The sequence below is a fragment of the Lepisma saccharinum genome, chromosome 17 (assembly GCF_977018435.1).
Source record: "Lepisma saccharinum chromosome 17, izLepSacc3.1, whole genome shotgun sequence".
NCBI classification, from domain to species: Eukaryota; Metazoa; Arthropoda; class Insecta; order Zygentoma; family Lepismatidae; genus Lepisma; species Lepisma saccharinum.
In genome coordinates this window covers 47463006-47476246 of record NC_139245.1, presented here as the reverse complement: position 1 = coordinate 47476246, position 13241 = coordinate 47463006, and the positions used below count along the sequence as shown (strand labels likewise).

The 13241-nt window shown below is 36.8% G+C and overlaps 2 protein-coding genes across 6 annotated transcripts in view; one reads left to right on the top strand and one right to left on the bottom strand.

Annotated features, from left to right (window-relative positions):
* The window catches only part of Obsc (Obscurin), a 493648-nt gene that overhangs the window by 468267 nt on the left and 12140 nt on the right, over nt 1–13241 (top strand). For all 5 annotated transcript variants that reach the window (XM_083139413.1, XM_083139410.1, XM_083139409.1 and 2 more), the window contains 6 exons: nt 428–622; nt 860–969; nt 5138–5293; nt 7031–7176; nt 8265–8429; nt 12148–12328. In XM_083139413.1, the coding sequence (XP_082995539.1) occupies nt 428–622; nt 860–969; nt 5138–5293; nt 7031–7176; nt 8265–8429; nt 12148–12328 (953 nt within the window). The remainder of the gene's footprint in view (nt 1–427; nt 623–859; nt 970–5137; nt 5294–7030; nt 7177–8264; nt 8430–12147; nt 12329–13241) is intronic.
* The window catches only part of LOC146001727 (NEDD8-conjugating enzyme UBE2F-like), a 63014-nt gene continuing 58712 nt past the window's right edge, over nt 8940–13241 (bottom strand). Inside the window, exon 6 of the mRNA XM_083139417.1 lies at nt 8940–10223. Within this exon, the coding sequence (XP_082995543.1) occupies nt 10205–10223 (19 nt within the window). The 3' untranslated portion in view covers nt 8940–10204. The remainder of the gene's footprint in view (nt 10224–13241) is intronic.

Genomic DNA, 13241 nt, shown 5'->3' with positions numbered 1-13241 from the left:
GAGGGTTGTTTTTAACAGTTGTATATTATATTTGAAGGTGAGAAATGTTTAGAAAATGTAACACCAATCACAGATTACAGTGAATATTTCACTTGTTCCATAATACTGTGTAACTTGTCTTAACATACTTTATTCACCTATCGATTTTGGTGACATAAGGAAGCTTTCACAGAAGGTTTTCAATTGATGATTTTGTTTTCCTCTACATATTGTGATAATTTTGCTAACAGATAAAATTAGTGATAAAATGTATCACTTTCTCAAATAGCAAGTTTCTGAATACAGATAGAAATTATTGCTTGTGATGCCATATCAACACATTTGACAGTATTACTGATTGTAGTATTTATGTCAATATTGGTAAATTTGATATTTATATATTATTTTTACAACATACAAAACTTCCATGCCCATACATGTATTTCAGGCTCCTGTTATTCGAGAGAGGAGGAGATTCACTGACGTGATGGATGAAGAAATAGAAGATGAGCAGAAAGATCGCATCAACCGCTATGGTTCAGCAGACACTTACACACTCAGACGATTGAGGCGAGAACTTGGGACCCGTCTGGATGGACAGGCAGAAGCAGAAGCCCTCATAGAGTACAAGAGAGAAGGACAGGTATTTTTTGTTGCCTATTTCAATATTCTTCATTAAAATATATAATTTTCACAGAGTTGCTGTGTAAAAATTCATATTTCTAAATTAATAAAGTAACAATGTTTTCACACTGGTCAGAAATAGGGCTGATCTGATTGCAGTTTGAACTCATGCTAAATCTAATCCTCCTAATAATTTCCAATTCCTGCTTCCTAAGAAGAGAAACTTACTTCTCTCTCTTCTGTGTATGGAAAATAGGTACCCTTCTTCAGAGAGAAGCCACAGATCTTGGCCATCCTGGAAGACAAACCAGCGGAACTTGTTTGTTATGCTGTTGGTGATCCACACCCAACGGTGCAGTGGTTCAAGTAAGTGAATCATACATATTTAGATAAATTCATTCCTAATGATCTTGATCTTTTACATGAATGTGTGTAAATGTACTTATGTATACAGTGGTGTTGGTGTTAGATTAGATCTATTGAAATTATTTATTATGCACTTAATCAATGGTTGGTTATTTTTAGTTGGAGTTTGAACTGACTTTGCTGTTTAGTACAGTGGCGTAGCAAGGGGTGGGCAAAGTGGGCGGCCGCCCTGGACCTCGCGTTCCATGAGGTTGATACGACGAATGTATTAAATAGAAGTGAGGAGAAAGAGAGATGGAAAAGGCTAATTTTTGTAGGCAATAATATTAAAACATTCTGTTTTTATCTGGCTTTAATTCTAGATAAACATTATAACTCAACTCAGAGGCGTAACATACAGGCAGGCGGACCATAAGCCTAAAGGTGCCCGAAAAAGTAAAAATTATTGTCATATTACTCGTGTGAAACATGTACGCAAAAATTCACGATAACTTGCTTGGACATTTTTACCCATTTATTCTTTTCCTGAATAAAAAGCACTTTATCTTCTCCTTCCTTCTCTTGATCTTGCACTCTGGATTTTTATATGTCAACAATAAAGCACCTCCAATGCCAGGATGCAAGTGGGAGACATTTAAATGCTTGCATTTTCAACTCAAGGAGGCTACAGATAATATTACTAGTTCTTCCTTCCTTCCTTCCTACAGCTTCAGATTTCAGCTCCCAGAAAACAGAGAAATATATTTTAAGGACGAGTTAAATTATTAAATAGGAATATCATTTTCGTCAGTAATTTATTATTATTATTTAAAATTTAAATATGATAATTTGCCAACGTATCCTTGAAGATTTTGTATCAATTCACATTGAGATTTCAAATTTGAAGAACCTATGTGGGCCTCGCATTCTAATTTTGCCCGGCCTTGTGATATGTTGCTACACCACTGGTTTAGTATCCCAAACTTGTTAAGAGGAAAATTGCTGGTTCGAATCCAGAGGATGGTCAATTTGGTTAATATAAGGCCTGTTCAAAAAGAAACCGAACTCTTTTTGTAACGTTTGTACAAACATTTGTTGAAGAGAACAGTGGTGGTGTCTCATAGTGTCCTTAGTGATTAACTTGGTCCAGTTTCAAAACTTTTGCTAACCGCAGCAACATAGTAGACTGCATTGATTGCAGGTATGTTGAGTGCCCATGGCAATTTTCAGTTACCCTACCATGAAGTAACTGGATGAGCAGCAAATATGTATGAAATTCTGCGTGAAATTGCAGAAAACTTTCAGAGACGTACGATATGTTACTTAATTCTATGGCGAGGAAGGTTTGTCAAACGCAGTGCTTCAAATGGTACAGATGTTCCAGATCGGGTCGAACCTCCATTAAGGATGACGAATGAGTAGATCCCATGTTAAAGTGATGTTAATCATGTTCCTTGACTGCCAGGAATTACACCAATCTTGACTCAAATTTTGTGCAGTTCATTTTCTTGTGTTCTAAGTCTAATAAGTTTTACTAGTTTGGTTTCAAGTGTATGCAGGCATGTCGCCTGATAATGTTTGCACAAGCACGCGAACACCCATGGAATATATTTTAAATTATGTACACATTAAAGGCACACACACATATTTATTTGCAAAAATACTTTGATGTTTGAGTATATACAGTTACACACAATTTACATGATGCGACTACTTTCACGTTTCATAACTTTTCTAGGTAGTTGGTAACACTGGCTCGCTCGTTGTTCATCGGACGCGTTGAACACAATTACTATGCATTTTGCATAAAACTGACAACTAAGGGGCTGTTGGCCACTATAGACCGAAGTTGTTCACTTCGCGGTGTGAACAGCAACACATTTTTTTACATTCGACACCAGAGTGCAGGACATACAAAGGTCCTCTGCCCTTTCTACCTCCGTGGGTCTCCCTTTTAGGATATGTAGTTGCCAACTTTAGTGACAATTCAATAAACCAGGGAGATTTCAAATTTCTGCTCGTGCTGAAATTCACGGAATATCGACAAGTGGTCCCTGAAATAAAGGGTGTTTCATAATGCATGCAGTTTTTGAAAATGCAATAACTCAGCCAAAATTGCATGAAAGTTGACATTTTTATTTTTATTATTTTACACATTCACTACGATTTAATAATTGAAAAGTGAAAAGTGTTCAGCATATGCCCGTATGTGATTTAAAAGTGAAAAATTATGTCTGGCATATGTCCATATGGCATATTTCTTCGTTTCGCATGATCGGTTGCTTTAATCTCTTGCGTCAACTGAACCTTGAAAGGGTGCATATGAAGGTATTCTTTCAGTATTCATTGCACTGAGGATACCGATATCCCCACCTGTTGTGAACGACGGCGAAGTGACTTCGCGGGGCTAACATTCACACTGTCTTGCACTACTGCAATGTTTTCATCTGTGCGACGACTACGTTTTCGCCCAGGCGAATTTATGGTTGCAACTGACCCGGATATCTTGAATTACTTCACCAACCTCCTAACTGTTGTTGCAGTAGGGAGCATTGTTACGTCCGAAGATCGCACGAAGATTACGAACTGTCTGTGCATACGACTCCCCGTTTCTGTAATGTGTTTTCAAGATAACGACGCGTTGCTCGATAGTGAACCGCTCCATAGCAACTAAACTGAACAAATGCCAAGAAATTGCTCAAGTAATAATCAGAGTGATCAGAGATTACGAAAATGATAAGAACAGTGTTGGCAACCTTCAAACAAAAAAATGACAAGCAATTTAAAAACTGCGCACTTTATGAAACACCCTTTAAAAAGTAGATTGCAAGGTAGGGTAGCCTTATGCTGTACATAACGAAATATTACTCTCACTTTTTGAACTGAAGATGTACTTACACAAAGGAGGATAATTAAATCTAGATTCTATATTAAAATCTTATTGTGAACACCTGAATGGCACGCGATGCCACTGAGTGTATGTAAGTATAATTTTAAATCTGTCTACTCTTTATGTAACCACATTTTCATTTGTGTTTCATCATTATCTCGAATCGATGGCAAGGATATGTTGTAAAATTTCAGCCTAGTGACCAAAATACGCCTGCTAAATAAACATACACAGTGCGGCAATTTGAAATCAAGACTGATTTTTTTCTCAGTAGGTGGCACCACTGTGCAAGCTTTCTGTGGTGCGAACAAGTAATGGGTATCTCACAAACAATCGACGCAGAGCTTGTTGACCTTGAGCGACATTGCATTGTGGCATTGTTGAATGTGGGCCCATGTCGTGAAAGTGCATCGTGATTTCAACATGGAACAAAGAGCAAACATCAAGTTTTGTGCACTCTTGGGTAAAACTGCTGCAAAAACGTTTGACATGTTGTAGCAAGTCTATAGGGACAATTGTTTATCCTGTACGTGTGTATTTGAATGGATCAGGTGTTTCAGTAAAGGATGCGAGCCAATTGAACATGACGAGCATCCAGGTGTAGCAGGGACGGTCAGAACACCAAAATTGGTTGAGAAAGTGAGGATAATCATTACTGAAGACTGAAATTTCAGACAGACTGTTACTGCTGCATTTTACCTTGAGGTCTGAAACGTTTGGTGCATGGAATAACACTGTGAGGCCCGAGTATCGGGATGATGGCAGCTGGTGTCTGCTTCATGACAGTACACCAAGTCACAAGACTGTGATTGCGAAGAACTTTTTGACCCTAAATTGACTGTGTTGTCACACCCTGCCTACTCACTGGATCTGGCTCTGTGCATTTTTTTTTTTTTATTTCCTAAACCAAAATCTGCACTGAAAGGTTTCTACTTTTATGATGTACCAACAATCAAGAAGGCTAGGACACGGAATTTAAAAAGTTACACAAAACTAATTCCAGCAATCCTTCCATGCACTGGTAGGCATTGCACTACGATGTGTGGATGCAGGAGGGTCCTACTTTGAATGATCCAAGGTAAGTAACTTTCTATGAAGACTTGTTTATGTTTTACAGCACCAGTCTCGATTTCACATTGCCGCACTGTGTATATTTTATTACATGTTTTGCTAAAGTGGTCGTAAAATTGTTTACTCAACTTCGAACCATTTTCTTCCATGTAAAGAAGTCTGATTGTTCCTATGAGAGGGGAAAAATGTCAAGAGTAGTGTCGCAGCTATGTCTCATCTCTTTTTCAGAAATGACCTGGTGATTACAGAAAGCCACAGGATCAAGATCACAGAAGATCAGGATGGACGGTCATTCCTAAAATTTGAACCTGCGGCAACTTTTGATGCAGGGATCTACAAGGTTGTTGCACGAAATAGAATTGGCCAAACAGTTGCTAGGACAAGGTAAGTTTTATAATATGTGTTCTTAATGAGATTCGTTTAGTAATGGACGAGTCTGAAAACGTATTTTCAATGTTTAGACACTCACACTGGTTTGTTGTTGAGAGCTACTGTAACATTAATTTAGAGTTGTATCTATAAAGTGCACATACGAGGTGTATCCATAAAGTAAGAACAAATTCCACATAACAGCTGCTTAGACACTTCCTTCTCACATTCAATTGTTTGCTTAGTACTGAGAAGAATGATCATGTGTGTGTAGTAATGTTTTACAAAAGTTATTTGATCATGTGTGTGTATTAATGTTTTACAAAAGTTGTTTGTTTTGTTGTGTTGGTTTACAATGGATGTGAAAACAACAATCCCGTTGGTAAAGTGATGTTAGTGATAAGATTTTTAAACATAAAAAATATGAATCCGGCAGAAATTTAGACAGATTGCTGAAGTCAGTGTGAGGAAGAATGGACCCCTCTATAGTGACAGATGATTTGAAGAGAAATGTGAATAGAAAATATCACAACAGGACATTCACATTCTCTGAATAGCAGGAACAGTTTCCAAGAGTGTCTCATTCTTAATGCATGAAACCATAACATTCTTTCTTCGACAAGTAGAAATGCATATAATGTAATATACACCAACCTTGACTCATATTTTGTGCAGTTCATTTTTTTGTGTTTTAAGCCTAATAATTTTACTGATTTGGTTTTAAGTGTATGTACACACATTCTGCATGTGTGTGTGCCTGTGTAGGAATAGAGTGAGGAAAAGTGCCAGAAGGATGGATAAATAGAATATGTGAGGTAGGAGAAAGTAAACACTTACCATAAATGAAAATTTTTCCTATATTTTGCCATTCCGAGCATCACCCACAACCAAAATGCAGTAAACACTGGCATAAGCACCTATTGGTCAATGCCTGTCAACTATCTATTCTTTCTGGCTACACTGCGATGTACTGACACCATTTTCAATAGTCTGTGTGTCTACTCCGTGATCATGTTGCTCAAACACGAAACGTAGGAAAACTTTTCATTTGTGGTAAATGTTTACTCTCTCCTACCTCACATATTATTGTGTATGTATGTGTGTGCCAGTCCACATGGTGGAGTGGTTAGCACATCGTGCTATGACACCAGGGGCCCCAGGTTCGAATCCCAACATGGTCATGGATGTTTGTGAGTGCCCATTCATCAATTTCATCATATCGTCACTCATCCCCATCTTCGCAAATTAGCCAAAAGTAGTACAAAAAGTGAAGTAAAATAAAGCAAATCGAAATAAAAAAAAGTATGTATGTGTATGTGTGTATATATATATAATATAACAAATAAGCACTCACCAGCCAAAGGTAAAATTCAAATTTTCGAGCCCCATCTTCAGGTGTAGAAACAAAGCATGGGACCTTGTGGCCCTCCTTCCTTTTATATAGCAACACTATGTATTAAATATATAAAAGAAATGCTTTGTGCAATTTTCTGGGAACTGTTTCCACATAATGTGCCTTTCATAATAGCACTGTTTTATTTATTTTAACTTCCAACATTAATTTATCTTAGTTCGTTTTAATTGTTTTGAAATTTATAGTAGTATGTTCTTATTTGTTGTTATAGGTAAAGAATGCTAATGAAACTAGTCTGAAGTATGTTTACCTACGACTACTATCATAACTCAAGAATCACAATCTACAAAATAAGAAAACTGTGCATCTTTAACTTATTATCATCATTTCAATTCCAGGGTGGTATTGGCCTCTGTTCCTTCAGAACCTGATTCACCCGAGGCTGCTGAAATATCTGACACAGAGGTGTTGCTGCGCTGGAAGCAGCCAAAGAGTGATGGAAATGCCCCTGTTCTGTGCTACAACTTGCAGTACAAGGAAGCAGGTATATTATCAATGATGTACTCGTCTTTTTTCTTGCAAGAGCAGAAGCAGTGAGATACAATAACAATCTTGTAATGTGCATCAGGTTGCCTTCACTCATCCTGATCATTGTGATTACAACAAAAATACAAATACAGTGAAACCTCGATTTTACGTTTTTCAGGGGACCAAGCTGAATAAACTTAAAATGTGTGAAAATGTAAAATCGAGGAAAATTTTATAGCATGTTGCTATGTTGGGACCATCAAGATTGAATGTATAATGTGCGGAAAATGTAAAATCCAGAAATGTAAAACTGTACAAGTATGTGTGCCACAGTCTGGAGGTTGTGAATGTTGCAGACTGGAGGTGTCCGTGTTTGTCACTTCAGTATGAAACCGCCATGTTGCATGTCAATTGTTAGATGTCAAAAGTAAAATAGGGGAATCAGGATTCTGAGCATAAGAGGGGAATTAGGATTCTGAGCATCCTGGTTTATCTTAATGCACTAGGACCTAACGCATACCCTCGAATGTATGTGTGTGGAGTTGGACAGCTTCGGAAGTCCCCCACCCCCATCCCATTCATTTTTTTAAAAGAACTACTTTCTTTCTTACATGTTACTTGGGTCTGAAAGCTCCCTATATATTTCGTGTTGAAATATGACAAAATGCTAGAATTATCGTTGATTTTACATTTGTAAAATTACATTAATAACAACACGTTCTGAAGGTTCCATTGTACATTGCAAGAAAAAGCATTACATATTACCAGTAGGATCATTTGTACAGTATTCAAGAAATTTATGAAAGTACATACAAAATATATTTTGATTAAAATTCTCAACACATTGAAATGAAGTGAACAAATACTACATACAATTCATTCCACTATGAAGTAATTTATTTTCATCATTCTCTTTGTATTTAATTCTGTTCTAATAAAAGAAAGTTTATTATTACATCTTGTTGGCTGTGAAGAAAGCACGCAAATGCCACGAATGTTAAAGCTTGAGAGTCAGCATTGATAGTAGAATTAGCTTTATCTCTTCATGCACATTTCTTTTGAAACAATTTGCTTAAGATTTTGTGTTACCTTTTCCAATTGCAGACAAGGTAGACTGGATTGATGTTGCCAACAACATAGATCATGAATTCTTTTTGAAACGGGACCTGAAGCCTAGCACTGATCACCACTTCAGACTCGCAGCAAGGAACAGGATAGGCTGGAGTGAGATGGGAATTCCCACTGATCTAGTCAAGACCAAGGAAACAGGTACGCTGATTATTAAATATTGTTCATTTCCACCAATATGTTAGCATCTTGCATAGCAAATTAAGTTCCATAACACTGCATTTATCCTAACAACTTAGTGAACATTATAAAAAATGCATATTAGGTGCCAGTAGCAGCGATTAGGGGGGACGAGGGGGCAGTTGCTCCCCTTTTCACCACTTTGACCCCCGTACTATGCTAAACCTTATCTACAAAGGGAAATATACTGCCTTTGCCCTCATGGTTTTGGAACCCAATTGCCGCCACTGTTAGGTGCACAATATCAGAAAGTCCACGACATAATTTAAAAGTAAAAATATCATATATTACAAGTATACCTCAAAATTGAAATTGTTACAAGAAAGATTCAAGCACAAAAATTTCAAATGGATACACACTCTTTGTTTTAGTAAAGCTCCATACAAAAAATATGTTTGCATTCTGGAACTTTCTCTATTTTGCAGTGTCTTTGCTGGAACTCTTACTTGGGCCTCTAGTTTGAAACAAATAAAAATGCATGTAGTATATAACTTTCACATATTTTATTAATTACTTAAATGTTTTAATTTTAGTTTGCCTTTTAGTGTGTTTTTTGTATTATATGACCTATCTGTTTGTAGATACAGAAAGGAATTGGAGATTCGCCATACCAATACCTAAAACTTTTATTTAATTATTGGTTTCAGTTCCAACGACTATGTTGCACACAATAATAATAAATTAATATTTTTATAAATGGCACTTTTTATCATATTATTCTGTTTTTGTTGTATTGAAGTCTTATATTATCTGAATCTTGTAAAGAAACTGGTAACTTTAATTAATGTTTTATCTAGTTTCGAAAATAATATTTTTAAATTTGGAGCACTTCATACACAAATATGTAATAATTCTGCATGTCTTTTGAAAAATATAATTTATTCACATCGATTTTGGTGACTCATTGTCACTAATCTCTCCCTCTCTTTGTGAGAGAGAAGCGGAACCAAGACACGGATTTCTGTTAATTATACCATTGAATCACCAAAATTGATAGGTGAATAAAGTATTTGTTTTCAAAGGGGACACGGAATTATAAAAAGCACAGTTGTTAAAGGTCCACGAACCCATAAATTCTAATGGGTTTCGCAACAGGACCGGACCCTTTTTTATGGCTCAATTTAAATTCTGTCCAAGTTGCGTATTGTTTCATTGAAAAAAGGTTCCTGGACAGTATTTAAATTCATCCGGAAAAAAGGTTCCTAGACTGAATTGAAAGATTTTAAACATAAAAAGGCTCTTTATGGTTCAAAACCCATTTACACTTGCTGATTTTCTCTCCTGGATGGGAATTGAATTTAGTTACTATTCCAGGACCTTTAACAACCCTGGTAAGAAGTAACAGTAGCAATTTATTTACAAATATACATGTTGATAAATCAACAACTATCACCCTAAAGGCAAAGATAATACATATGGAAAAATTCACAGAGTAAAAGTCTTCCAGAATATTATGACGTTTCATAGGCTGGAGCAGGATAGGTGATGGTCTTCTCACAAATCATTAATTTCAATGAATGTCCGTTTAGTTGTCATAGTACAGTAAGTGCTACCAACACCTGCTTGGCTCCAACACAATCTCATCTGTGCAGGCAGTCGCTTGTTTGACTTCTGACGTGTCAGCTGCTGGGTTTTATGGGAAGTTGAGATGTGAACCCATTTTGCTCCTTTGATGTTCACACCAGAAGCTACATGCAGCAAGTCACTTGTTTCTCCTATCCTGCGACAGCTGTGACTTACAATAGGAGTTGCATGCTATAATTGACAATGTGAAAAGTATGAGATAGAAGAAGATTGAGATTTGAATATACAATATTATATACAGGGTGGTCCCTAAGTCCAGTGACAAAAATGTATTGTTATTTTTTTTTTTTTACAAACTCAAAGCCATAGAAACAACATTTATTACAAAAACATAGTTATGTACACTGTAAAAACTATGCTACAAGCCCAAAGTACCCTCTCTTCCTTTTCAATGCAAAGATGATATGTGTTCAATGCAGAAGCACAAACATTCTGGGAGAGTTAGTGTTAATTTACATTACTGGCTATCTGAAGATCCACAAATAAGTCAACATCACTATAATTGTGGTCCTGTTTGCAGCAATTCTGATGTAAAAAATATGTTCTTCCACAGAAAATTTTCTATTGATTGCATGCTTGTTTGCTAATCCAATTTTAAAATGCTAAAAGATCTCTTCAAGTGACTAGAATCAACTCACTTATGGGTCACCTTGTATTTTGTACAGTCACGGACACTTCTGCATTATAACAATACCATTGAAAATCTTTAATTACAAGCCAGAAATGCTCATGATTGAACCAACCACATTTAAATGATATGTTGGTAATGAAAATTAAAATTTCACTTTACCCTAATCCAACACAAGGGATTGACATGTAGATTTCCTTGCTAATTCTACTTTATGATGTTGCTGTAAGGTGTTTTTCTGATCGAAAACATTGTATTTTAGGTATGTTTCATTGCAATGAGAATGATTGAAGCTGACCTCCCTGACAGAGTGGTGAGTGCAACATGTTGCAAAGCCACAGATTCCAGGTTTGAACCCTGGATAAGTCATGGGTGGATAATTGAGTTGGTCTCATCATCTATTTCACCACCCATCTTTGTCACTATTTACCAAAAAAATAGAAAAGTTATGAAAAATAATCAAAATGCAAAGAAAGTTAATGACTGAATCACTGATGAAACAACCACAAAAAACTTTACCCAAGATTTCAATCAAGGGGGTTTGACTTAACAGTGCTTTAGTGTAACCAGTACACCACACAGGCCGGCACCAGCAGTTTGGTCTTGCTTTCACACTCATTTTCCCCTCCTGATTAGGATTGTAAAGGATTTTTTTTCCCCCTTTTTTAGTGTGTGTTCCATTTTTGTGAGTATTAATACAGGGTGTTTCACTCATTCTCGGCCCCTGATTTTAGCTTATAAAAATGAAACAATTATCATAAGTAATGAAATTTGCTACGGACATATCATGGTGTATGAGAAGCATGGTGATGTAATTGGAGATGGTGCCACAGTCTCTCCAGTCCTTGTGTGTGTGTGTCTGGGTGATTCTGCTGTTAAATGCCAATCGTATGGACGTGTGCTTTCAGTCCGAGTTCTTGGCTAGTTGGACGACTAGGAACTCCATAATGGCTGTTTTCAGCAGGATGGTGTCACTTGCCACACTTCCAGCACCAGCATGAAAGAAATTGCATCCTCCTTTGAAGATCGTGTCATTTCCAAAAGACTTCGGCCTGTCCTTACCCCACTGTATTTCTTCCTATGGGGCATGCTGAAAGGAAAGGTCTATTGTAACAAGCAGACTATCATGGAACTGTTAGACAGCATTCAGCAGGAAATTGATACTCTGACTCCTGATGTGTTGGTGGCTACCTTCTGCAATATGGAGAGGTGTGTGCAGACATGCATTGATGCATTCCAACACTCGATGTGACAGCAACATGCTTCTCATACACCAAAGTGTGTTCGTAGAAAATTTCATCACATTATGACCAATAGTTTGATTTTTATAAGCTAAAATCAGGGGCCAAGAGCAAGTGAAACACTGAATTTTTAAAGTTGCTGTTTAAGATAAGCACAAAGCAATTTTGTCTATTAGGTTTACTAATCAAATATGTGGTGTTAAGTTTTCAAAAATTCATTTTCTAGGTGCAACCAAGATCCAAGTAACACGAGCGATGAAGCACCTTCAGCAGATCACAGAGTCTGGTCAAGAAATTGTTGTGGATGAGGAGAAACCAAAATTGGATTACTCAGCCGAAAAGAGTCCCGTGACGTGGTCAGATAATTCTCCAACAGAGAAATATAATTTCATATCAGAAATGTCCAGGTAGGTTGGTTTCTTGAATCCTTTATAATTTAATACTCTTAGCTGTGCAAATGCAAACTACGTACCGATGCATTCTAGTTCATGTTAGATCTAGCAGAGTACAAATATACATGAGACCAAGGTTTCTCAGGGTGTCTGCATTTTAATAAACCCAAAATTCTCTGACTTTTCCAGAGCAAATCAGTAGCACAGTCATGGACACTTCTGGGTTGTAGCAATCCCAAAGGAAGCATATGGGGCTGCTACAACCCAGGAGTGTCCGTGAGTGTACAAGTCATATAAACATGTGTGTAAGAAAGTCACTATATTTCAACCAAACACCAGACTTAGAATCTCACTTAACCAAGTTTTTTATAATATTCACTTCATATGTGAGGCAGCAATTGGGTTCCAAAACTGAGGGGGGTGGGGGGGGGGGCAAGACAGTTTACTTTCCCTTGGTAGATAAGGTTTAGCATAGTGTGGGAGCAAAAGTGGCAAAACGTAGGGGATAACTGCCCCCTTGCCTCTCCTAATTGCTGCCAATGGTTAAAGGTAATAATGGGAAGGGAAACTGAACAGAAACTGACTGCATCATGGGTGAGCTTTTTACATATCGACTAATGGTTTGATTTTTTCTTTAAATAAAAAACATAGCAATTAAAGCACAAATAATAAAAACATTAGTAAAATTTAGTAACATAAGCATTACACCTAATACCTACCAAACACACCCCACAAAGAACGTGGTAAAATCCTAGTCACTTACTGTAACAGATTTCTACATGAAAATAGTTCAAAGCATGACCCCATTGCCTAGAGTATTTAACCTACAATTTCTACTGTAACTACCAGTAATACTCAGTATATAATACTGAAGTATAGTTTGTCCAAAACCCATTTAAAATTTCTTGTTTCTTGTTTCTCTCTGTCC